The sequence below is a fragment of the Durio zibethinus genome, chromosome 21 (genome assembly GCF_047325235.1).
Source record: "Durio zibethinus cultivar Kanyao isolate XHJ-2024 chromosome 21, ASM4732523v1, whole genome shotgun sequence".
Lineage (NCBI taxonomy): Eukaryota > Viridiplantae > Streptophyta > Magnoliopsida > Malvales > Malvaceae > Durio > Durio zibethinus.
The window spans coordinates 9,747,858-9,771,895 of NC_143182.1; the positions used below are offsets into that span (position 1 = coordinate 9,747,858).

Consider the following 24,038-nt stretch of genomic DNA (forward strand, 5'->3'; position numbering starts at 1 on the left):
TTTATGACTCACAAACCGCATCTATATTCTACATTAAACTGGACAATTCCGCCGTTTATTTGTCCAAAAATAACAAAATTGAAAGTATAGCAGCAAACTTCAGTAAACTTAAAGTACAATTAATGGATAAATTCAATATTAAATTATAGTTTGGTGGCAAATTTCAATCTAATTAATCTAAAAAAATAATGGATTAAATAAAATCTTTCTTTATCTTCATTAATTTTTTTGACTAGTTCTTTAAGAACAAAAGTCAAATATATGATTTCTTCTTTTTCTTAATTATACAGTAACACTCAAATTTCTTTTGAAATTGGTCAATTTCAAATTTATCTTGAATCAATACATTTATCACCAAAAAAATTTTAAAATTTCAATGGGATCAATTTATAATTTATCCTAAAGTAATAGACTTATTATAAAATAGTTTTAAATTTCAATAGATCAAATGAACTACTAATTATATGCCCCTGCTTGATGCTATCAGGACACATTCATTAATTGTGGATGTCATATGAGTCATGATTAAAGTTGTATTGAAAAGTAATTGACATAAAATTAATGGAAAGACTCTAAGGTCTGGATTTATAAATGTGTTTATTCGGTCAATTTAATTAATTTTGAATCAAATTATTTAAAATTAAATTAATTAAATTATTTAAATTATTTTATTTTATTTTTATTAATTAAATTAAATTTATTGATTTCAAAAATTAATCAACTTAATTTAATTTAACCGATTTTATTAATTTTTTGTTAACGAATAATAAATATATTTAAATTTAATTATATTTAAACTCATAATTTCTCGTATTTTAAATAAATTGAATAAAATTATCTTAAAAAATATTCAAATATAAAAAATTATGCTAAAAACTCTAACAACTTATGAAATAAAATAATCCATTTAATATGTTTTTTATTCTATATTTGGATTATGTTATATTTTAATGAAAATTTTAATTAATTCTTTTAATTCAATTTTTAAATCAAATTAACTAAAAATCAAAATTTTTTTAGAGTCATTTTTAATTAGTTAAAATTAATTCAATAATCTATCGATTAATAAAATTAAATCAATTCAATTAATCAATTTGATTAAAATTGAATTATAAACACTTTATAAACCTGTGGTGATCAGGGTTGTACCTAATATGTCTGGACTCGGATTTTTTCGAACAAAAACAATCGTCAGAAAAGTAATTCCCATATCATTGGTGTTGTAATTTGTTGCCAATATCCCATCACTAAACTTTATAACCATTTAATGCATGTTCATGTTCTGCTAATCTACAATTTTCCCAACGAGACCAGTGTGGTACCTATGTTTCTTTCTACTCAGGATTTGGTCATGTTGACTCTGAATATAACGGGAAGTTTGAAGACTAGCATACACCGTCGAAGTCTGAAGCCACTTCCTCCAGCCGGTAGGAATTCCCCATACCCAAATGGAAGATGTGGTCAACTCCCAAGAACTGGCAAACCTACAAATTAAAGCAGCCTAGCCTACACTTGTTTTCTACCAAATTGCTTTACCATTTGAATTGAAATGTTTGAAGGATGACGGTCATTTTATTGATGTAGTACTAACGGATATGATCGTAAATTTGATGGATAAAGACCTTTTTTTTTTCCTGATGGACCCAAAAATACCTGGTGTAGACAGAGAAAGGATAGACTTGAGGATTCATATCTTTATCTGAAGATATCAAAGGCAAAGAGCTGAAGATATTATTAGGAAAGGATATCTGATGAAAATATACCTCCAGGGGCATTTTACATCTGCTGATGCTTCATCTCTGTTAAAATGGCTTTTACATTGTAGTCCATCAGTTACAAAATGCTAATTTCACAATGTCCATATCACTTATTGTTTTCTTGAATTAGGGGCTAAATGACCGAAGACAATCTTTGGAATGTTTCTCCATGCCAATCCTGCATTTAAAATTTGGCTTATCTAAGAAACCAAAATCCTTAAAGTTACACAGGTAAACATAAAAATTGTAGACAATTATAGACAAAAGTTTTTATTTAAGTTGAACACGACCTTTACAGCATTGTTTCAGGGGTCCTCTCTCTATTTAATATATTATATACTACCTCAAAATATACATCACCTTGGGAAAAGACATCAAAAATAGGAGGAAGAGGTTGCAGTAATATGCTATTGCATTACTTTTCTCAAGAATAACTAATGGAACAGTACCTCTACTTAGCAGTAGCAATGTAACTTCCTCAGATTACAGTTCCACTAGGAATCAAGGCATCCTTGATTACTGTGACAATCCCACTTTTAATGAAATATCCATCCGTTTCCCTTGCAGCTTCTTGCACATCGTCACCATTAATGATCTGAAAAAAGCAAACACTCATTGTCAACATTTAACCTTGAGAAATGAGAATTTAATAAACATGGATCTATTATATGAGATAAATAGTTCCAATTTTGCAAGTCATAGATTATTCCATTAAAACTTGTGTTTTTAGTAGTCATTCAATTAAGAACTTTATACTATTGCCTCCAGATTCAACCACTAACAATTTCAACAGAAAGGTAACAAGCAATGCCAAAACTAGGGAAAGGGTCAAGGAGAAGAAGTTTTATTCTAGCTGAAGTTCCATGCAGAAGAAGCAGCAGCAAGGTAACATTTTAGTGAATGATCAGTGAAACTCATATCTCTTTACAAGGAAAGGGTTTAATTACCATGCTGAGACCATAAAAGAAACCATAGTAAATCAATAGATAAAATAAATACCAACCTTCACATTGTCACCAATTCGAGCATTCTTGTCAATAATAGCTCTCTTGATATGTGAATTCCTTCCAATACCAATTGGAACGCTGCCCTTTGCAGCCAGAAACCTCCTGTCAGCATCAGTCTGGAGGAAGACAATGAGGAAAACAGATTATCAAGGAAGCAAATGACAAATGTCACAAAAACAATAGAAAAGAAAGCTAACAAGTTTCAGGGTATAGTACCTCATAATAGTCTGCTCCCATCAGTAAGGTATCTTCTATGATTGCACCCTCAGAAATGCAAGATCGAAGACCAACAACAGAATGGTGAATTTTACAGTTCTGCAATCAACCAAAATACCCAGAGGTTAACACTCATGAGTTGTCTAATTTCCATTTAGCCTGTGAACATTAGAAACCATCGCCAACCAGAAAAACTAAGCAGAGTATCAACCTAGCCCCAAGGAACTCACCTTAATAACACAACCCTCACCAATAACACTATCAGTAACATCAGCATCAAGCATTTTGGATGGAGGTAAATACCGAGGCTGGGTGTAGATTGGAGAGGAACGGTCATAGAAGCTGGGAAGAAAGTTCAAAATCATAAAGGTAATTAAATTTATCATCACGCTGATCAAACAATAATGCATTGATGAACTAGAACTACCTGAAATCTGGCACTGGCTTTTTCGTAATTCCTAGATTTGCATTATAAAAAGCCTCAATGGTACCAATGTCCTCCCAGTAGCCATCATACAAGTAAGCTTGCACCTAAATAGGTTCACATGCAATTAGACCTCCGGTATTAGTAATTCTCAGTGATGTGGAGAAAATATCAATGTGGCAAATAAACCCACACCATCATGCATAAAATTCTAACACTAGAAATTCAATCCAGGAAGCATAACAAACTTTTTATAAGAGTCTAAGAGATGCTTCATGGATGAAAGTACAATTTCACTCAAACTGCTCACAACAAATGTATATCTTGGAAATATTATTGTTTAAAACTATTCGTTGCTAGAAACAAGATAAGACATGATCCAATCTTCAGATTGTTTAACTTCTTATTACATATGCTAAAGCTGCAGAAGTAGCTTGATGAATAAAGAAGTACCATATGAGAAGCCAAACATCATATTTAAACAAGATGGCTGCCATATAAATTGAAAAGCAAACAAACGCTACTTTATTTTTCAGATAAGCTCCTCTATTCCATATACAACGAACACTAGTCAACTTGATAATGGTAACAGCTATTCAAAGGGACTGATGTATGGAAAGAATACTCACCCTCATCCCAATGGAAGTAGCACCTGGAATGACTTCACTTCCAAAATCATTGGCACCTGGAAACTTTTCTCGAAGAAGATTCAACATCACATCTTTACTGACAACATATATGCCCATACTAGCAATGTAAGGCATCTCTTTTGCTCTCTCATCGTCAAGACCTAAAATTGTAGTATCAACCTAAACAACGCCACCAAAATTAGAACCAGAAAAATAATAACAGCTTCTAAGAAAATCTCATCTGAAGGAAGATTCTACCCGCATGGCTTTTAATTGATCCCCTTTTGGTTTCTCAGCGAATTCAATTATACGCCCTTCTTCATCAATCTTCATCAGACCAAACGCAGTAGCCCGTTTTTCATCCATCGGCAATGCAGCTACAGTAATATCAGCATCAGTTTCTCTGTGCGCCTGAATAAACTTTTCATAATCCATTCTATATAAATGGTCCCCAGCAAGAACCAAGAATTCCAAAACATTATGCTCCTCAAACAACCACAAATACTGCCTCACTGCATCCGCTGTCCCCTGTACATTCAAAATAAAACTTTTTCAAATCAAAACCCAAAAAACCATAAACAATTCAAAACCTATTTTACTAGTAACTAACCTGGAACCAATTTGGGTTCTCAGGACTCTGCTGAGCAGCAAGAACTTCGACGAACCCTTCGTTCTTATAACCACCCATGTTACTGGCATATGCGCGGGAAAGGTGGCGATTGAGAGAAGCAGAATTGAATTGTGTGAGAACGTAGATTTTGGATATGTTACTGTTCAAGCAATTGCTAACAGGAATATCAATTAGCCTATAATTTGCTCCTAATGGAACAGCCGGCTTTGCTCTCTTCTTTGTTAGTGGGTAAAGCCTTGTCCCTGCTCCACCTCCCAAAATAATACCCAGAACACTCTGCCAAACACAATCGAATTCCCAAAATTTTCATCACAAGTTAGAAAAAGCTTTAGCCTTGGAGCATATTTCAGTTGTACGAGTAATCAAATCGCATCGTTTAGTGGATCAGACAAAAGATCTCGACGAATTATAGACAGAAAGATAAACGGAAACTTACTCGACTAGCGTCGGGGTCAAGACATGTCTGCGAGTTCTTGGAATCCGAAACGGCTTTCGGCGAAACGATCAACGGAGTTCGTTTCGTTTGGCGGGAAACGGTAGCCGTTGTGGAAACAAGCTTCTCACCGGAAAGAGTGGAAGCCGAGAACGACAAGCTCCGAGTAGCCAGGGATTTACGGCTAGAAGAAATGGAAGAAGCATTGGAGGACGACGTCGCAGAAGGCAATCGCAAAGCACCGATCGCAGCCATGTTCGTCTGATAAGTGAAGGACATACCATATGAGAAGTGGCATTTTAAGGGGGAAACGTCTGAAATTGATGGGACCTCGGGGCACGGATTTGCTAATTTGCCATTATTATTTTGGTAAAACTACGAGCCGGACCTCGGGGGGATTCGTTGCGATTTGACGGGTGTTTGGTCTGTTTCCAGATCTGGAAAGGAGAAAAGGGTGTTTTGGGGATTTCGTAACGATTAAACTGGGGAAAAGATCTGGGATTAGTGAAGAATAGTTGGGTGGCTGTCATTGCACAAGCAAACAACGGTCACATGGCTATAAGCATAGACCACAGCCCTTTGGCACCGTCATTTTTATGACTTTTTTTTTTTAAGTTTGAGGTAATAAAATAAAAAATAAGAGAACAAAAAACAAAAGCAAGATATATATTTATATAAAATAAAAAAGAATGATTTGTTTATACTATTAACGTAAAGTTATGGGGAAGGAGCATGAATCATGTACGTTGATAATTTTTTTTTTTTAATCTGTCACCATTAGACATGTGACTTTATTAGATTTGATGATGATAATGGTGATGAAAAAATGAAATATTATGTCAAACAATAATCACATATTTTATTTGCATCAAAATATTTATTATATATTAATTTTTACAGAAGTTAATAAAAATTTTGATTTTGATGTATTTAATATTAAATTTAAAATTTTTTTATAAAATTAAAGTTTCATGATTTTTAATATCAAAAAATAAAAAAATTTAAATATAATTTTAAAATATTAATAAGTAAAATTTGTAAATATTTAAAAAAATATAAATAATTTTGAGATATCTTTATAAAAAATATAGACAAAAAAATGGGACAAAGGAAATATTTTATTGATAAAGTATTTAATTTTTTTAGTAAAGATTAATTTATAATAATTTAATTTATTGATAAAGTGTTAAATTTTTTATTTTAATAATTATGAAAAAAAATATTTAGTGACATATTTTTTGAAAATTTTTGGTATAGCTAAAAATATTTGTTGATGAAAACAAATTATTAGATTAGAATTTTAATGAGAAAAAAAATTTTGTAAGTAGTTACGTTTATAAATAACAAAAATTCAATTAGGTGAGATATGAAATAAAGATGGAAGGAAAGTTCTAAAATTTTATAAGATTGGGTGTTGATTTTATGAGATTTGAGTGTATGATCATTCCATAAAACTAAGAGAAACTGTCTATAAGTATGGATATTTGGTCAATTCTTAGAGATCGAGTAAGAATACCTATAAATACATATGAATTTTGAATGTTTGATATTTTTATTTTAGTTGTGTTTATAAGTTGAGAATAATTATATACGTACGAGATTGGATTGTATGAATTGAATATTTGAATGAAGTGTTAATGTTATGGTAATTTTTTACTGATTTATAACTTTTTCTCTCATCTATTGATGTAACTTTATGAATATTGACCGGATTTGTCCTAACACAGACATTTATAAAATGCTAAGATAATCAATTTTTTAGATGAAATAAGAGTAAGAATTCCATTCATATTTAAGTAGGATTAATATACTATAAAAATTACACTATTTTAATTAATTTTTTTGGATAAAAAATTTTTTTATGTACGATGTCATATTATTGCATAAAACACGTTATCTAACTCCACTATAAAATTGAGCAATCACTTTTTTTTTTTAGTTTCAATTGATAAATAAAATAAGCCCATTTTTTGTTTCATATAATTATTTCAAACCGTCAAGCAAAAGCTTGAATTGGGATGGAACGGCAACGGCCATAGACCATTGCCAGGCTAAATGAAGTGGTCTCGTGACATGTGGGATCATCCATCAGAATGTTGTTTTCGTCGCAATAGTAATAGGCGACGAACAATGTGCTGAGCCGTGGGGTTTTTTGCCATTCAAGTTGATGTTGTGATAGCTAGCTATTCCCTTTGAATAAACGTTACTGATGTTATGCACAGTCCGGAGCCTTTCAAATCTTTGATTGAGAGTTGCAAATGTAAGTATTTATAATAAATTTATACCAACCGTTGCTTTTAGAGAAGCTAATAGTAAGACTTTGTTTGATATTGTGATTAGGTTTTGAAAACTAGCACTAACATTTATTTTATTTATTTATTTATTTAAGAAAGAGAGATTCGGACGTAATTAAATAAGATATATATGCATTTATCCGAGGGAGGGAGATTCTTCTCTTCTGCAAAAATATGCTTGAATTATTAAATAAATGTTTAAAGTATTTTTAAATATATATATATATATATACCCATTTATTATTGAACTAATGAAATGTCCAAAATTCTTAATAGTAACATAGTAACATGATTCTCACACCAACTTTATTTTTCTTAGTCTATAATTTTAAATATTTGACATTTTTATTATATTTGCTTCTTTTTTTTTTTTTAAGAAAGTGGTGATGAAAAAAAAAGATAAAAAAAAAGAAATTAAAACATTCTTGGAATAAATATGGTATTTTGGCCTGAATTTACTTGCTACCAAATAGAATCCAGCCTCAACTCGGATCCACCGCCGATTCAAAATTATTTACTTAGAAAGGGGGAAAGGGCTTTACATTTGAATCACTAATACTGTCACTAGACTCTGGAGCTGTACTCTCTTTCTCTGCTCAAATTATTTCAACATGAAGCCCATACGGTAATCCTCCTTCTTTCCTTCCTTCCTTCTCTTTCTATTTTTTGAATAAGTTCTTCATTTTTAATTTCAAATAACAAGCACATTCTTTTTTTCTTTAATTTTTCGATTAATGTCAATAAATGATTTGAAAATTTTGGTTTTTAATGAAGTTAAACAACGGGACTGTCTCCATCGAGCTCAAGAACGGAACCTTCGTCCATGGCACTATCATAGGTTCCTCTCTATCTATACATTTTTTATTCTTGATTTTTTAATTTACAGTTCTGATATTCGTTATTGTCCTTTGGGCTTCTCCCTAAACCCCAAGGTTATATAACTAAATAAACTTAATGCTTTTTTTTTTTATTTTTTTTCCCCTTTTTGCAGTTTTCGTTGTTTTGATTCTTATTAGCTCAGTTCTCTTCATTAAATTGGAATAAATCGGGGTTTTTTTTTTCTAAGAGTGGAAACTTCATTTCTGCTTATTGGATCTAATAGTCAACATTAAGAGCACTTTTTTATAGTAGTTGCATAGAATGTTACATATGCCATTTTTTTTTTTTTTTGGAATGTTTTTTGTCGTTAGTTGTTCTTGTTTGTTTCAATTCTTCTGGTTAAGATCGAAGTTTGAACAAGATGACTGAAATTTTCAACATGACATAGAGATACTGCTCCAGGCATATTTTACTGCCCATCCTCCATACTGTAAGAATGTTAATTTTCCTGCCCACTATCTCTGTTAAATGGACTGTCTAAAAAGTTGCTTTGCTTAAATCATATAGGGGTTGATGTTAGCATGGATACACATTTGAAGACAGTGAAACTAACGTTAAAGGGAAAAAACGCAGTTACTCTTGACCATCTGAGTGTGAGGGGGAACAACATTCGCTATTATATTCTCCCTGACAGCTTGAATCTGGAAACTTTGCTTGTTGAGGAGACACCAAGGGTTAAGCCTAAGAAGCCAGCTGCTGGTATTTATATATTTCACTCAACTCGTCTATTTTTTTGTTCCCTACAATCTATATTTTCTGTGTATCGTTTACTCATTTCTACTTTTATTTATCCATCATCTTTTCAGGGAGACTTTTGGGACGTGGTCGTGGCAGGGGGCGTGGACGTGGCCATGGCCGAGGTCGATAATCACCTTCCTGAAAATATCCTGTTTCAGCTTTTGCGGCATCATGTAATTTACTGTTGGAGTGCGCTAGAAGAGAGTTGAAGGGAACGGCCAGTTTGAAGCATAGGAAGAATCCCTCTAGTTTATTACTTGCCCTAGTTGCCTGTTCTATAAAGGTAACTAAGTTCCATTGCTAGAAACTTTTAGAGGAGATTCTAGTTAAACAATCAGTTAACAAAGTGGCGCTTCTTACTCCAATTTTTCCAAGAGAGGGAAAATCTGGGCAGATGAGTCTAACATATGCTGTAGACATTGAATTGAGCGATTATCAATTGAATGCTATCATTATAGTCCCCAATCCTTCTCAACACCACACTTGCACGTGGAAATGGAAGAGGGAAGAGGGGCCGGGATCTCTCTCGGAAAAAGGGGAAAAATGAAAAAGAGCCTTATGTGAAAAAACAATTACATCTATTGGTAACTTGTAGATGATTATTGCAGAAACGATATGATCGGTGTGCAACAGCAAAAATGTATAAGAAACCTAAATCCACAATCAAACCTCTCAACTTGGAAAAAAATATTTAAAATACTAAAACTATTCTTGAACTATTTTTTAAAAATAAATTTTTATATTTTTATTGTATTCCAATAAGATTTATACTTTTATTTGTATCTAAATAAATATTTATTTTTAAAAGAAAGAATTATTTATGTATGAGTTTATTGAGATACAAACTAAAATTTATCAGTTTATTTGAATATAAATTAAAAATTAACGATTTATATTTAAGTAAATTAAAGAAGAAAGGATTATCTAAGTTATAAAGTTCAAGGTTATTTTATTATTTTGGCCAAAACAAATCCAAATTTTCAGCTGCAGCAGACGCCTGTCTGAGAAGCTTTACCATCTCTACCTACAGATGAGGCTGCGTGGGTTTCATGTCCAAGTTTTATGCCATAAGACTGCAAAAACACAACAAGAAATGAAGGTTAATGATTCAAGTATTCAACCATTCCATACTGCTGCCTTAAAAACAACTAATGTTCTCCAAGACCCAACAGTTTCTTATAAAGCTGGAATTGACGTACTATCCTAAAACTTAAAAAGCATGTGGTCGATCTAATTCTTATTATTTTTACCGATCTTGTAACTAATCACAAGAAATGCAAGCAAATTTCCAAGAAATTATAAATGCGGAGGGATGCAGGCAATCGTTTACACAGATATCATGTGAGAAAAGAGAGAAAAATTAAGAGGAGAATTGAAATTGCAACTTTTCATGTTTCGTTTGCTTAAAGAGAGAAAAAGGTGTTGAGAATAAAGACAAACCATATAACAAGATGCCAAATTTGATGTAACTTTTGCCATGTTAAATAGAACACAGAAAGAAAGGGAACAAGGAAGGGAGGAATGAAGGGACAGATGTGGGCAAGTTGAACTCAATAATTTGAACAAAGAGATGGCAGAAATTGTAAGGAAAATATAAGCAGACAAATGCTAACCTCATTAGATATGTCAATAACTCCATCCTGAATTTTCTTGTAGATTTTCGCAGCTGTGCTTATAAATGCCTGTAATAATTTTTTGCTATAAATTTCGGAGAATGAATATCAAGTAGGACATGTGAAGAAAAGCTTATTTATACAAATGCTATAGAGCATTCTCAAGTAGTCCTAAGCATAACAAGAGTATTATTATCACCTCTTCAACATTTTGAGACGTTTTCGCTGAGGCCTCCATGAATATCAGTCCATGTTCCTTGGCAAACCGCTCACCTTCCTCTGTGCTCACAGCCCTTCTATGAGCCAAGTCACACTTGTTACCAATAAGCATAACTGTCATGTTTGCATTTGCATGCTGCCTTGCTTCCTCCAACCAGCTAGCCAAGTGATTGAAAGTCTCCCTCCTGATTATTAATCACAAATGCATGTAGAAGCGTTATTATTGTAGCCAACAGCACATGCAAAATTGTTTCTATGAATAATATATGCATGTAGAAGAATGAAGAAGAGAAAAGATTGGTTTTCTAAAGATCAAGTAACTCCATTGGCATAACTCAAAAGTTCTAAAAGAAAGAATAAATACCTAGTAATATCGTAAACTAGAAGTGCACCCGCAGCTCCTCGGTAGTAAGACCTTGTAATGGATCTGAATGACTCTTGGCCCGCCTGACAAAACAAAGAAAATTCAGCATCCACAACTGATAAGAAACGACATGCATGCTTTAGATTTTATATGCCTTAAACTAGGATTAAGTGAGAATACAATTGTGATGGACATAACATCCACTGAGGTCAAATGCCACAGCCCACAAATAACTTTGGTATCACCAAGGGGGTATAGCTAGAGCATATAAAATTCTAGCGCAGCTAGCTTAAATTATCCAACTTTAGCGCATTATAATGCCTATCTTTTTTCCATGACAACATTAACCCGTCCTATAAACAATGGCATCAACTGTAAACTTGTGTTCCTCAAAAAGATTTGAGTAGGACTGATACTCTGATGTTAAGGGTACAACTCAGATCCACTTATCTTAATACACCCCTTCTGGTGCTAGCCTGAAAGCTTGGTTTCACACATTAACATTTGACATACCATTTTGATACTTCATTAGAGAATCATTGTGCAAATAACGGCTTAAATTGAGAAATAAGAGTCCAAAAACACATACAGACACATTGCACGGATGTAACTTTAAACTAAAATATTTAAAACCTACAAACAAGGAAACCCAACCGTGTCCCATATTTGAAGCTTGATTGGCTTGTTTTCAATGGTGATCATTCTGGCTCCAAATTCAACACCAATGGTTAAATCATGAACAGGCTGAAATCGTTTATCAGTAAATTGCAAGAGAAGACATGACTTTCCAACTCCTGCAAAAACAAAAAGAACATATTTATGCTAGTAGCGCATAGGACACCCATTCTGAGACTTCAACACAGGGGACAGCACTAACATAATATCCTTGTGAAAACAATATTGCAAAAATGGCCAAATTCACTATCATATGCAAAAATGCTTAAAGTAGCAAGCTTCATTGCAATGCAATTTCAATCTTCATTGTCTCAGAATTTCAAATGCTAGCACATTACCATGCTTAATAAAGCATTATGCCATGTTCGATTCTGTTAGAAGTGTTTATCTTAAGAAAAGACATAGGAATCGAGGGCCTCATTAAATTATACAATGGTGACAATGCACCATTTAATTCTGTAATTGGCAATGACAAGAAAAGAAATTGACAGTGACAACAAAAGAACCTTCGGTAAATCTTTAAATTCCTAGCAAATTCAGATGATGTTGCTAACAGAAATTTTTAAAAAAGGCCCATTAATGAGAAGGAACCAAAAAATGGGCCAAAAACATATGAGCAACGACCCAGATCTCAAATTTAAAAAAAAAAAAAAAAAAACCTGAGGAAAACACGAAAGAAATCTTACCAGTATCTCCAATGATAATGTACTTGAAAAGGTAAGCGTACGACATTGGTTCTGCTCCTAAACGTACACCCCAAATACCTAAAATCGCAAATTCTATACTTTCGTTTTGTAAATGAATGGTCGGATCTTATGAACAAAAGAATTCGATTGTGTATTACCAAAAAAGAAAGAAATTAAACAAGAAAAAAAAGGTTTCTTTTTTCCTTTAAAACAAATGGTTTTAACTGCGTTAAACGCATGTGAAAAGAGTTTTAAATCAAATCAAAAGAAGTAAACGAGAGGAATCAATGATCTAATTCTACCCCGCTTGCGTTCATTCCTTCGAACACCTTCAATAAAAAAATAATAATTGAAACAAACGAAACGTAAGGGCCTTGTTTTATATATAGCAACCAACAAGCTGTTTGTCGGTTATCTTAACGTGCTAAGAATTATAAAAAAAAATCAAACCAACACATGGTGAAAGGCCCAATTTTTTCAAGAGTGAAAGCCCAAATAAGAACTCTTTGACCTTCGAAACGTTTTCCAAATTTTGCTACATTTCTAATTTCAATCGGTTAATCAATTTCTATCCGACTTCTACTCTAGTATTTTAAACTAAGATTTTACATACTCAGAGGAAATATATAGGATAAAGAAACAAAGGGGACAAAATTAGGTGGAAATTTGAAATCAGTTATATAATGCATCCGAATAATTAGCTCAATTGGTTAATACATGATTTTATTATTTGAATCTTTTATTTTCAAATAAAAAATACAGAAAGAAGTTTTTTTTTATTACAGAAATGAGTACTTTTTTTAAAATTGTATGTGTGAAAAAGTTTAAAACTAAATTAAATAAAAATATTTATATAATCATTTATAGGAATATTGAATAATATTTATATGTTTTATTTATATATATTTATTATGGTTCTTTTTTTTATTATTTTACTAATAGAATTAATATCCCAAGAACATTATTAATTAAACAGTATAGATTCAAACTTTTAGTTTTTCATTGAATTGGGGGTTTTTAACATAAGAATTTACCATCCTCTTGTCAAGTGAGGACTGAGGAAAAGAGTAAAAGAGGCTTAGCTCTTTGACCGGAAAATCCATGCCTCAACAAAAAAAAAAAAAAATCCATCATAGTAATAACAAAGGAGAAAGTTGTCTATTAGGTTTTGAATAGTTAATATATCATTAAAATTAACATTTAAAAAAGTTGGAGAAAATTTATATGTTTAATATTTTTTAATCAAATAAATAATAAGTTAGTGATATTTCAAAATAAATTAAAATTTTCAAAAAGAATTATGAAAGAGAAAGTCTATAATATCATGGTGTATATGTTTCAATTTACATGTAATCTTATAAAGTTGTATCTAATATTTTGAAATATTATTCATCCCCCTATTTTAAGTAATTTTTAAAATTTTATATCGATTTTTATACATTTAATATTCTTATATGTTTATATTCTAAATATATCTTTTAAGTTTTTTTTAATTTTTAATAATAGAAATCATTAAATTAACATCATTTTTACAAATAAATTTTAAACAAGGACAAGGGAATACCAATTTGCAATTTTAATTGCATTTTGCCATAAACAAATGGATACAATGAAGGAAGCAAAAAGAGACGCATCATCTTCTATCACAAATCAAACTTGAAAAAGGTCACTCCATAATTGATATTTAAATATTAATACTCACAAATTATTCGAATTTAATTTGAATAAAATTTTAATTTAGTTTGATTATTATCGAATTGAGCTTGAGCTTGAGTAACTCAACTTATCAATTGAATCGAGTTTTAGTATTTTTATACTCAACATGAATAATTCGTGAGCTTAATTAAGCTTTTATATTTTAATATATTTTAATTATTTTAATTAATAAAATATCTCAAACACAAATTTGACTTCGAATATAAATAATCAAATTTTTATCGAATATAAAAATTAAGTTTATTTTTACATATTAATTGAGTCTAATCGAGCATGTTCGAATAGTTTGATTTTTATTTCGAGTTGAGTTTGAGTTAAAAAAAAAAAAAAAATTCAATCGAGTTTAAATTAAGTTTCGCATATCGAATTTCGAATCAAATTCAAGCTCAAACTTAATACAGTATCAATTCGAACTCAATTGATTATATCCCTAACTTGAATATGGCTTTCGATTTAACATGAGTTTCTTCATATGCAAAATGATGATATCATTAATAATTTTTTTAATATAATAATTGTATCATATATGTTAAATAATATTTATTTTTTTAACCAATTAATTAATCTTCAATTTGGTTGTAATTCTATATTTACATATAATTTTATGAAAAATTAAATATATATTTTGTGTATAATTAATAGTATTGTTGGTGTTAAATTTTGAATTTTAAATTTGTTATATGTCACATCTTAAATAATATATGATATTATTTTTAAGATTATCATAATTAATATAATCACTTAAGTGAATTAATTATTAAGGTGATTTTATTGCTTGTGATTTGAAATCATTTTATTTGGTTAATAATTATTAATTTATAAGAATTAAATACTATTGTACTTGATATTGCTAAATCAAATATTATTTTATTTAAAAGTATGAAAATAATCATCCTTATTATAATAATTACACAAGTGATTGATTTAAATGTTGTTTAAAGAAAATAATTTATAAAATACAGTAATATTTTTATTTATTTTGTAATAAATATTATTAATTTATTAAATATATTTATTTATTAAATAAAATGATTTTATAATATAAATTATGTAAAAAATATTTAATTAAAAAATAAAATTAATTTATTAAAATCATAACAAAAATAAATTTTATTATATGTAAAATATTAAAAAAATACAAAAAATACAAAAAAAAAAAATTGAACTTATTACAATGAATATTAATTTGAAAATATAAAAATTTATAATATATAATTTCAAATGTAAGATGAATCAAAATTTTAATTTACATATTAAATGAATAATATTAGTTATTATTAATTTTACATATTACTTCACTTTGATAATAAAAATTTTCTACTTTGTTAGATGAAAACTAAATTACCTTTCAAGATAGTGATCTGATCACTCTAAATAATCCAAAATTATTGTCATATATGATCATTAAATATTTGTCAAATACAATGATTGAAGCATTATTTGTAAATCATTATGATTTTTGGAATGACTACCCCAAATCAAATACTACCTTAAGATAATTGTATAACTAAGTTAAGTTTTAAATTTATATTTCAATTTAAAATTAATATTAAATTAAAATTTAAAATTTTACTTAATGAAAAAAATGTTTAAAATATTAATTAAAATATTATGGAATAATATATTCTATGTTAATGATAAATCAAACTAGGATAATTATTTTTTAAAAAATAAATAAGATGATAGTTATAAGAGTAGTTCTTTAAAAGCAATAGTAGTGTGTATTTTTTTCTTTTTACGGAAAATGTTTTTTATGTGTTTGTAAATGTAAAACTACTCAACTTAATTTAGTAATAAAACAAGCAAGAAATCAAAATAATGGATTCATCTCATATATCAAAGTATTTCAAAATAAAATCTTTCACTTTTTTATTTCCAATATTAGAAGTTGATACATTAGATATAAATAGATCATATATTGTAAATTTGTTTACATTATTTTTATCAATCAACCCCTCCCCTTTTATCCTTTCTTTTGTGCTCCTTAAAAACTAAACAAGTAGATTTCTTTCTTACTCCTTTTGTCCCATCTTTTTGACCATCTTTTAGTTTGGATGCCTCAAAATTATTATTTTTTTAATATTTAAATTTTTTATATTTTAAAATTAGTTTTTAAAAAATTTTATTTTTTAATATTACAAATTATAAAACTTTAATTTTATAAAACAATTTAATTTTAATATTAAAGACATTAAAATCAAAATTTTTTTCTTAAACTCTATAAAAATTAATATATCTCAAATAAGGTTTTTTTTTTTTAGTTTTTAAAAAATTTTGAGATGATGAAAAGCACATTTGGCAATATATTATTGGATTCCTCAAAATTATTAGTCCTAGGGACCATTTTTTTAAAGTTTAAATCATTTCAATCGTGGGGGGTGCCCAAAAAGCAAACAATAATCCATAAATAAATGATTTCCTTTTATATGCATACTTTTTCTTCAATGGCCGTGGATGATGTTACCATCATCAGTAATTTTATGCCTTATCATAGATAGAATAGACATAAATGGCTAAATTATAAGATTTAGATGTAAAATATTTAATTTTAAATTTTTATAGTTTTTTATTGATAAATAATTTGGAAATCTGAAAATTTTTTAAAAAATAAAAAAATTCATAATTTTTTTTGTAAGTTAATGGCTTACCCACTCCTTAAAAATAAAATAATTTTTCCTTCTTAAATTTTTCAAAAAAAAAGAAATTATGTCTTGTTCGATTACATTTGTCAAACCAAGTCGTCAGTTACATGGTTTATCATATTGGAAATTAGCTGTTAATGAAATCGTTAGTCAAGTGATTAATTTCCTTTAAAAACGTGATTAATTTGACGAAATATTAAAGATGAAGGGTGCAATCGACCTTCAAAACAGAGTAAGGCTAAAATAAAATATTTTGCATTATTCGAGGATTAGTTTTATAATTGTGTAGTTTCCTTCATGATCAGGCAGGCAATTAAGATCTCTCCGGCTTTTTTCACATCACATTGCTCGAGATAGCACGTGGAGATGTCAGTTGGACCAAACTCTTCTTTTTCATCTTTAATACCTTTGACTCCCATTCTGCTCCACGTCTTTTTCCCCCCATTTTCTTCTTTTTTTTTTTTCAATATTATTAGATTTGGATGTTGAAAGCTTGAAAGTTCAAAGCCTAAAACCCCTTTACAATTACAACATATCCCATATTTTCAGCTAATCCTCTCTCATCACTTTGGTATTAATTAATATTTCAATTCAAACTCTATGGTATTTTTAGTCAAAAGCTTCATTTGCATTATAGATTTTCATTTGTTGGTTTGTGAAGCGCATATATATATATATATATATGCGCAGATAAATCCCATTTTTTTCTTGGAATCTTACGAGACTCTGTGTATCTATAGAGCAACTACTCCCATCCCATCGGCCTCTATTATCTATCAATCAATCAATCAAACTATATTAAACTTTTACCGTCAAAGGCTTTGAGTAGTTGAGTACAAAGCTTTTGTCTGTTTCATGCTTTCACCAATTTGCATTTGTCGCCATATATACCTGAGCCCCGCATTCTTGCAGGGCTACGTTCTTGGCGTCATTTTATGTCGTGACATACTGGCAAAACAGATTTTGTGCAATTGTCAATGCTCAGCTCTGCTCTGATCAGCTCACACGCCAGGTGGTGAAATTATATATATATATATATAATAGGTAATCTTTACAAATATATTATGTGATAAAAGTCGAAATAAAAATGTTATTGAATTTTAAAATGTATTATTTTATTATTTTTTACTCAATTTTGTTTTCTTTTTTTCATCTTAATTTATATTTTCTTCAAAAATTTACTCTTTATCAAAAATCAAACTAATTTTCTTTGTAACAATTTAATTTGGTTTAGTTTAAAGAATTAATTTAATTTTAAACAGAGAATGAATTTATCAATCCAAAAATTCAGTCAAGTCATTTCCAACAAATAATATTTTTGATTTAGCAAAATCTAGGCAATTGAGCAAACAAAGGCAACATGTAGACAAGCATAGAACCAAAAGAAAAGAAATTTAAGTAGTGAGTAATTTTTAAGTAATTTAGCAACAATTATTCATATGAATTCAACAACCCAAAAACAATAACCACCAAGCAATTCAAAGCTAAAATCCACAAAATAAACAGTAAATAATTCACCAATAAAACTTCAACACATATCAGCAATCAGTAAATCAAGAATCTCTAATTAATCAAACTTAGAAAAGACCTATTTGATGACCAAAATTAACAATCACCCATCGACAAGCAATCATATACTCACAAATTAGTAGCAAAACACTCATAAAAAAATCAAAAACAAAATAAAAAGTTTCATTATACGAGTTTTTGATTTTTTTTATTGTGGGAATCTTTTCTTTAAGGTTTTGAAATAAAATAAAAAATTATTTTAGGGTTCTTAAGTGGTGAACAGTGATAGGGACAATTTGAAAAATTTTGGGTTTTGGTCTTTGTTTTCGAGTGTTCAAATAAAGACTAAGGTAGTGACAACTTTTATTAGATATTGAGTTTTTGTTGGGTGTTGGGCAAATAAGAAAAGAGAGAAACAATACCACACAAAAGGAAAAAAAAAAAAACCCAGATGATCCATAAAAGAGCAATAGTGGCTTTTTAACTAATTTTTTAGTTTTGTTTTTGAGTTTAAAATTGGTAAAGAAAAGTTGGAGAATGCTCAAGAGGTTTGGTTTGGTTAAGAAGAGAAGTTGCAGAGAAGTTAGAGAGAGAATTGACTTGGTTTTAAAGAGAGAGAATAAATTTTTAGACAGAGAATATAAATTCATATAAAGAATAAGGAGAAAAATAAAAAAATAAAAAAAAACAAAAAAGTAACGATTTTAGATAAAAAAATAATAAAATAAATCATAAGGTAGTTAATTGTTATATGTTAAATCTCATGAGGTACTTTCATTTTGGTCTTCACCACATGATATATTTATGAAGTTAACATATATATATATATATATTTATATATATGGCTTCTCCCTGCTTTAAGGATCCTAAATTGTGTACATGATTCGTTTTTGTTTAGATCATGAAGTGAAAAAAAAAAAGTGAAGATCATATATTAACTATGGTTAGAAATATTATATTTTCAAACAAGTATATATTCTGAAAAAAATATAAATATTTATAAATGCTATTAAAATATTAGTTGAATCAACTAATAAAGCTCACTTTTCTTGTAACAAAATGTTTGAGTTTGAGTTTCATCAATGAACTCTTCTTATTTCTATCTTGAATTTAGTTGTAGGACACCATTTTTCATAACAATTTAAAAGCGTATGTTTTATCTTAATCTAAGGTTAAAATAACTTATTTATCTTTAAATTTTTTAGACAAAACAAATTTATGAATGTTTGCATGGAAGATACAAATAGCTATACAGGTTGGCAATGGAAAATGTTGCATATATACAGCAAGACATGAATTTAGAAGCTAGACACATTATTAACAAATTGAAGGATATCTAATAATATATAAATAAAATTATATATCGAAAATAATACGAAAGACTTACTTGATTTACGAAAGTATTACGAAAACATTTTTGTGGGAGTGTTGCAGAAACAATTCTGACTTATTTATTGGTTCGGGATAAGATCACGTATTCAAAAAATTATTTACTATTTACAACGTAAATCCTTAAACATCAAAGTATAATATTTCTCAAAGAGCTATTTTATGTTAATTTCTTTTTTTTCTCTTTCTTGTTCTTTATACGACTCATCACATAATCCCACAATGAGACTTATCTAAAATTTTTTTCTGGATTAACATATTCGTCTTCTTTGTCGTGACTGAATTCCATGCTAAATATTGAAACAGAAAGAGACACATTAAAAACCTTTTCATCATTTTCATGCAGTGGCTGAATGCCATTTTTTTTTCTTCTTATTTTGCTATGGCCGAAATGCCATTCATTTGAGTTGGGAAAGGAGCGCTTGCGACGTACATGATTGAACCACACCATTTAACTGTACAAGGCAATTTTGATTCAAAACCAATAAGCAAAAATTTGCCCAAAGCAATTTACATTTGTTGGAAGTTTACCCAACCCATGAATGGCGGTATATTTCAACACAAACAAACCCTACCCATGATATCTGCAGTCATGAATTTTATTTATTGATTAGTGGTCGTTGTATTATATTGATCAACTATATGCTATAGAATAATTTGAATATTTTGATTGGTTTGTTCCTAAAAATATACAATTTCATCAAAATTTATATTTTTCCAAGATTTAATTTCGAGATTAAATGGCCATTACAAAAAGCTTGAAAATTACCAAAAAATATTTATGTAGTTTTGCGGAGTATTGCAAATTGTCACGTTACAAAAAAATATTTGCAGCAATTTTATGGTTTATATTAACTCTATTGTAGCTTTTCTTAATTATAATTTCAATTCCAATTTTGAAAAGGTCATTAGGTTTTTGGCTTGATTGGCATTCGAATATCTCTGAAGAGATAATTACTCCATACAATAAATTTGCGATTTTGACAATGCAAATCAGCCGGAGAAATTTTCCATTAACTCAGTTGACCAGGACCTTTATCTAGGTCCAGCTTGAACCATGCCTATATACTTCACCCAGATATGTTCAGCTCTGTCTGTTTGTGTTTCTCCTGTCCACTGGCTTGTGCTCTCTCCCGGGAGTGGAACAATAATGGAACATTTTTTTGGTATGTTTACAAGATACCAAAACAATAAGTTTTACCGATTGCCAATTTAAATTGCAAAGACGGTGTGCTAATTTTTTTTATTTGGTTTGAATCTGTTGAAAGAATGTAAAAAAATAATTTTTAATTTATTAATTTTGATATAGATAAATCTATTTAAATTAACTAAAAAAAATACAGAATAAAATTTAAAAACTTTTTATCACTTAAAAAAAAATATAGCTATCTATTTATAACTACTGCTTATATTGTCGTGTAACGCAAAGTCAAATTATACATATTGGACAATTACTCACGTAAAGCCTGCAGCAACCAGATCTGATCAAGTACACTTTTATCTATTTTTATAGGCTCAAATCATATTCTAATAATTGTTAAGACATCACCTTGGGCTTTAGCACCCTTTGCCATTCCAACTCTTTGTCCCTTTTCTCCATTTTTATGAGCTCAAATGCTCTAATCTTTGATAATGATGGACAAGATTGACTCAAAATGTTTTCACACAACTACATTAAAAAGATTTGCTATATATTCGAGTAATGGCAATTAATATTAATGATGGTTAATTACATATATAGAATCATTAGAGATTGAATCACTGTGATTTCATGATGGAAAATTTGTAGATAGGAAAGCAAAAGGGAAATGCTCAATATAAGATAAAAAAAGCAGTAGTAGAATATAGAATATTTGAGTGGTAAGAGCCTGAGCGGCGGTGACAAAAGAGAAAGATAAAAATGTGCGAATAGGCAAGTAGGCTATCTATTCTATGTTGAGGAAAAAAATGAAACGAGAGGGCGTGGTAGAGGGCAATCCGAGTGGTGACTGCGACTGCAACCGATTGGTGCCCAGAGAGAGAAGAAGAAGAATTATTGCCGGTGGGCACACCGAAGCCATTAAGGCATTAACCGTGCGTGCGATAAAAAAAAAAACAAGGGTAAATTTGGGAGTCAAAGACGTGGGGTTTGTGCTTGAAAAGCAAAGGTTATGGAATCGAAGATAGGGATGTTAACTTTACCTCAATTTGATAGAAAATTTAATTTTTATTTTATGAAAATTAATATTAAATTTTGAGAAAAAAATAAAAATAAAAATTAAATTAAATTTTTTATCAAATATAAAAATATAAAAATAGATAATATAGTATTCATCTTATATTTATACTTATATTCATATTTTATATATATTTAATAAATAAAATTTTTATTTAGAGATTTAGGATGCCAAACCTAAAATCAAAGATATAAATTTTATGTTTTGATTAAAAAAATGTGAAATTTATGAGATAGAAATGAGAGTTACATATTGCAAATAAAAAAAAAATGAAAAACATGCATTTATCAGTTAAATTAAAGATTATATTCAACCAATTGTAATATTTAAACCATGTCCTAACTGGGGATTGTTTTTTTAAGAGGAAAGGTTGACATTACAATTATATGTCCATAATCCTTCCAAAATATACTTGAATCCACTTTTTTACTATTGTCCCAATTGAAATGATTTGCCGAGAGAAGAAAGGGGATATTTTTAAAAAATTATACGGAAAATACTAGTTGTATCCTTAATTAAAAACAAAGTTTTGATCCAATTGATTAAAAAAGGTGTAATAATGAAATTAATAATTACCTTATAATCTCAACTTTTACTCCTTGTTAAATATATGTATTTTTTTAATTTAAAATTTAATTTATTTAATTCATACAATCACTATTAAGAGATGATTATCCAATGATTTGAAATTTAAATCTCAACACTTTAATTTCTTTACTTATTGTTAGATTGCATCTTCTTTATGTAGAAAAAAAAATACACTCTTTTTAATACAATTAAGGGTATTTCAAGTTTTATTTTGGCCTAATACTCTCGATCTTAATAGAGAATTTTTTTACATCCATATGGTGCATTAAAAAATTTTTAATTATTAAAGAAAATTAAATAACACTTCAATCTTAATTGTAAAAAAAAAAAAATTGAGGCGAAGAATATAAATTGCAAAGTAAAGATATCATGTATATATGTATGTTCTTTGTGTTCTTTGTGGAGGGAATGATTTTGAAGACGCTATCATGAGCTAGTGATTGCATTGCAGATTGGAAAAGTGTTGGATATAATATTAATGAGATGAAGAAAATACGTACCCTCCTTTAGACATGGATTAAATTGTTGATGTCTCTGTTTCATTTATCCCTTAGTCTATACAATGAATCTGTCCTTTTCTTGTCAATTTATAAAAACATATACTAGCACATCTCATGCTGAAATTTAATTATGATAACGAAGGAACTCAAGATTTTAACAATTAATTTGTCATTTTATTGTTGGCATGAATCAATCAAACATACATATGATTGATTGCGATTTAGAAAGAATTTGAAAATCATTTTTTCCTTAGAAAAAAAAAAATAAAGTTTTGAAATCATATAAAAACATTATGGAACATTTTGAAAGTTTAACTTTTTTTGGTACATGTAATATCAAAAGCATTTTAATCTTTTGCATATTGCTTGAACCAAAAACAATATCCATTCGTGTAAGGAATTGCTTCTTTTGTTGTTAATTATTTTCTTTATACATTTTTGGCCCAAAAAAATATATTTTTCTTGATACATGAACATGAGAAACAATTAGTGGTACACTCAACCAACAGAGTTGAGCGTAGCTCTTGTGTGTAACATTAATTACAACATGATTTAATTGACGACTCCACCAATATATTTTTGATGATAATATATATTATTTGGTCATAAACATATATAGTGTAGTACGGTGTTGCATGAAATTAATTTCTCAATTCATTAACTGTATTGATTAAATTTTCTTTATAGATATTACTTTCAATTAACCTTTTTTTTTTTTATCTTACATATTACTGATCGTTTCATAACCGTTGAGTTTTAATAATGCATTAATTTTGGCTTTCAATCTTATATTTTTAGTCAAAGTTTTCTAATTGAAATCTTGAATTGAAGAACTCTATCAGAAATGTTTCTTGTAAACTAAAAATGTATGATTATCATAAGCTTTAAACCTTTGTGTAACTCAAAAGACTAA

General features: G+C 29.0%; 3 protein-coding genes across 5 annotated transcripts; 1 reads left to right on the plus strand and 2 right to left on the minus strand.

Moving 5' to 3' along the window:
- Positions 1 to 1,077: 1,077 nt before the first annotated feature.
- Positions 1,078 to 5,367, minus strand: LOC111305519 (glucose-1-phosphate adenylyltransferase small subunit, chloroplastic/amyloplastic-like). Of its 3 annotated transcripts, XR_016331129.1 has the most exons (11): positions 5,101 to 5,367; positions 4,644 to 4,940; positions 4,292 to 4,561; positions 4,034 to 4,213; positions 3,408 to 3,511; positions 3,211 to 3,322; positions 2,981 to 3,079; positions 2,761 to 2,880; positions 2,207 to 2,352; positions 1,764 to 1,935; positions 1,078 to 1,653 (listed from the first exon to the last, which is right to left on the minus strand). XR_016331129.1 is itself a non-coding variant. In XM_022903138.2 (10 exons), the coding sequence occupies exons 1-9, from the start codon at positions 5,350 to 5,352 to the stop codon at positions 2,236 to 2,238; spliced, it is 1,551 nt and encodes a 516-aa protein (XP_022758873.2). In that variant the 5' UTR covers positions 5,353 to 5,367; the 3' UTR covers positions 1,709 to 1,935; positions 2,207 to 2,235. The 3 variants fall into 3 exon arrangements, 2 of the variants coding, with proteins under 2 accessions (XP_022758873.2, XP_022758874.2); XM_022903138.2 differs by lacking the exon at positions 1,078 to 1,653 and having other exon boundaries at positions 1,709 to 1,935; XM_022903139.2 differs by lacking the exon at positions 1,078 to 1,653 and having other exon boundaries at positions 1,709 to 1,941.
- A 2,393-nt stretch (positions 5,368 to 7,760) lies between these two features.
- Positions 7,761 to 9,680, plus strand: LOC111306189 (small nuclear ribonucleoprotein SmD1a-like). Its single transcript, XM_022904101.2, has 4 exons — positions 7,761 to 8,016; positions 8,166 to 8,229; positions 8,778 to 8,969; positions 9,077 to 9,680. The coding sequence occupies exons 3-4, from the start codon at positions 8,792 to 8,794 to the stop codon at positions 9,136 to 9,138; spliced, it is 240 nt and encodes a 79-aa protein (XP_022759836.1). The 5' UTR covers positions 7,761 to 8,016; positions 8,166 to 8,229; positions 8,778 to 8,791; the 3' UTR covers positions 9,139 to 9,680.
- Positions 9,681 to 9,852: 172 nt separating this feature from the next.
- LOC111306190 (ras-related protein RABB1c-like) lies at positions 9,853 to 12,921 on the minus strand. The gene is made up of 6 exons (XM_022904102.2): positions 12,566 to 12,921; positions 11,859 to 11,998; positions 11,205 to 11,287; positions 10,821 to 11,025; positions 10,622 to 10,690; positions 9,853 to 10,081 (listed from the first exon to the last, which is right to left on the minus strand). Exons 1-6 carry the CDS (start codon positions 12,609 to 12,611, stop codon positions 9,989 to 9,991), a joined length of 636 nt encoding a protein of 211 aa, XP_022759837.2. The 5' UTR covers positions 12,612 to 12,921; the 3' UTR covers positions 9,853 to 9,988.
- Between the last annotated feature and the right edge of the window lie 11,117 nt (positions 12,922 to 24,038).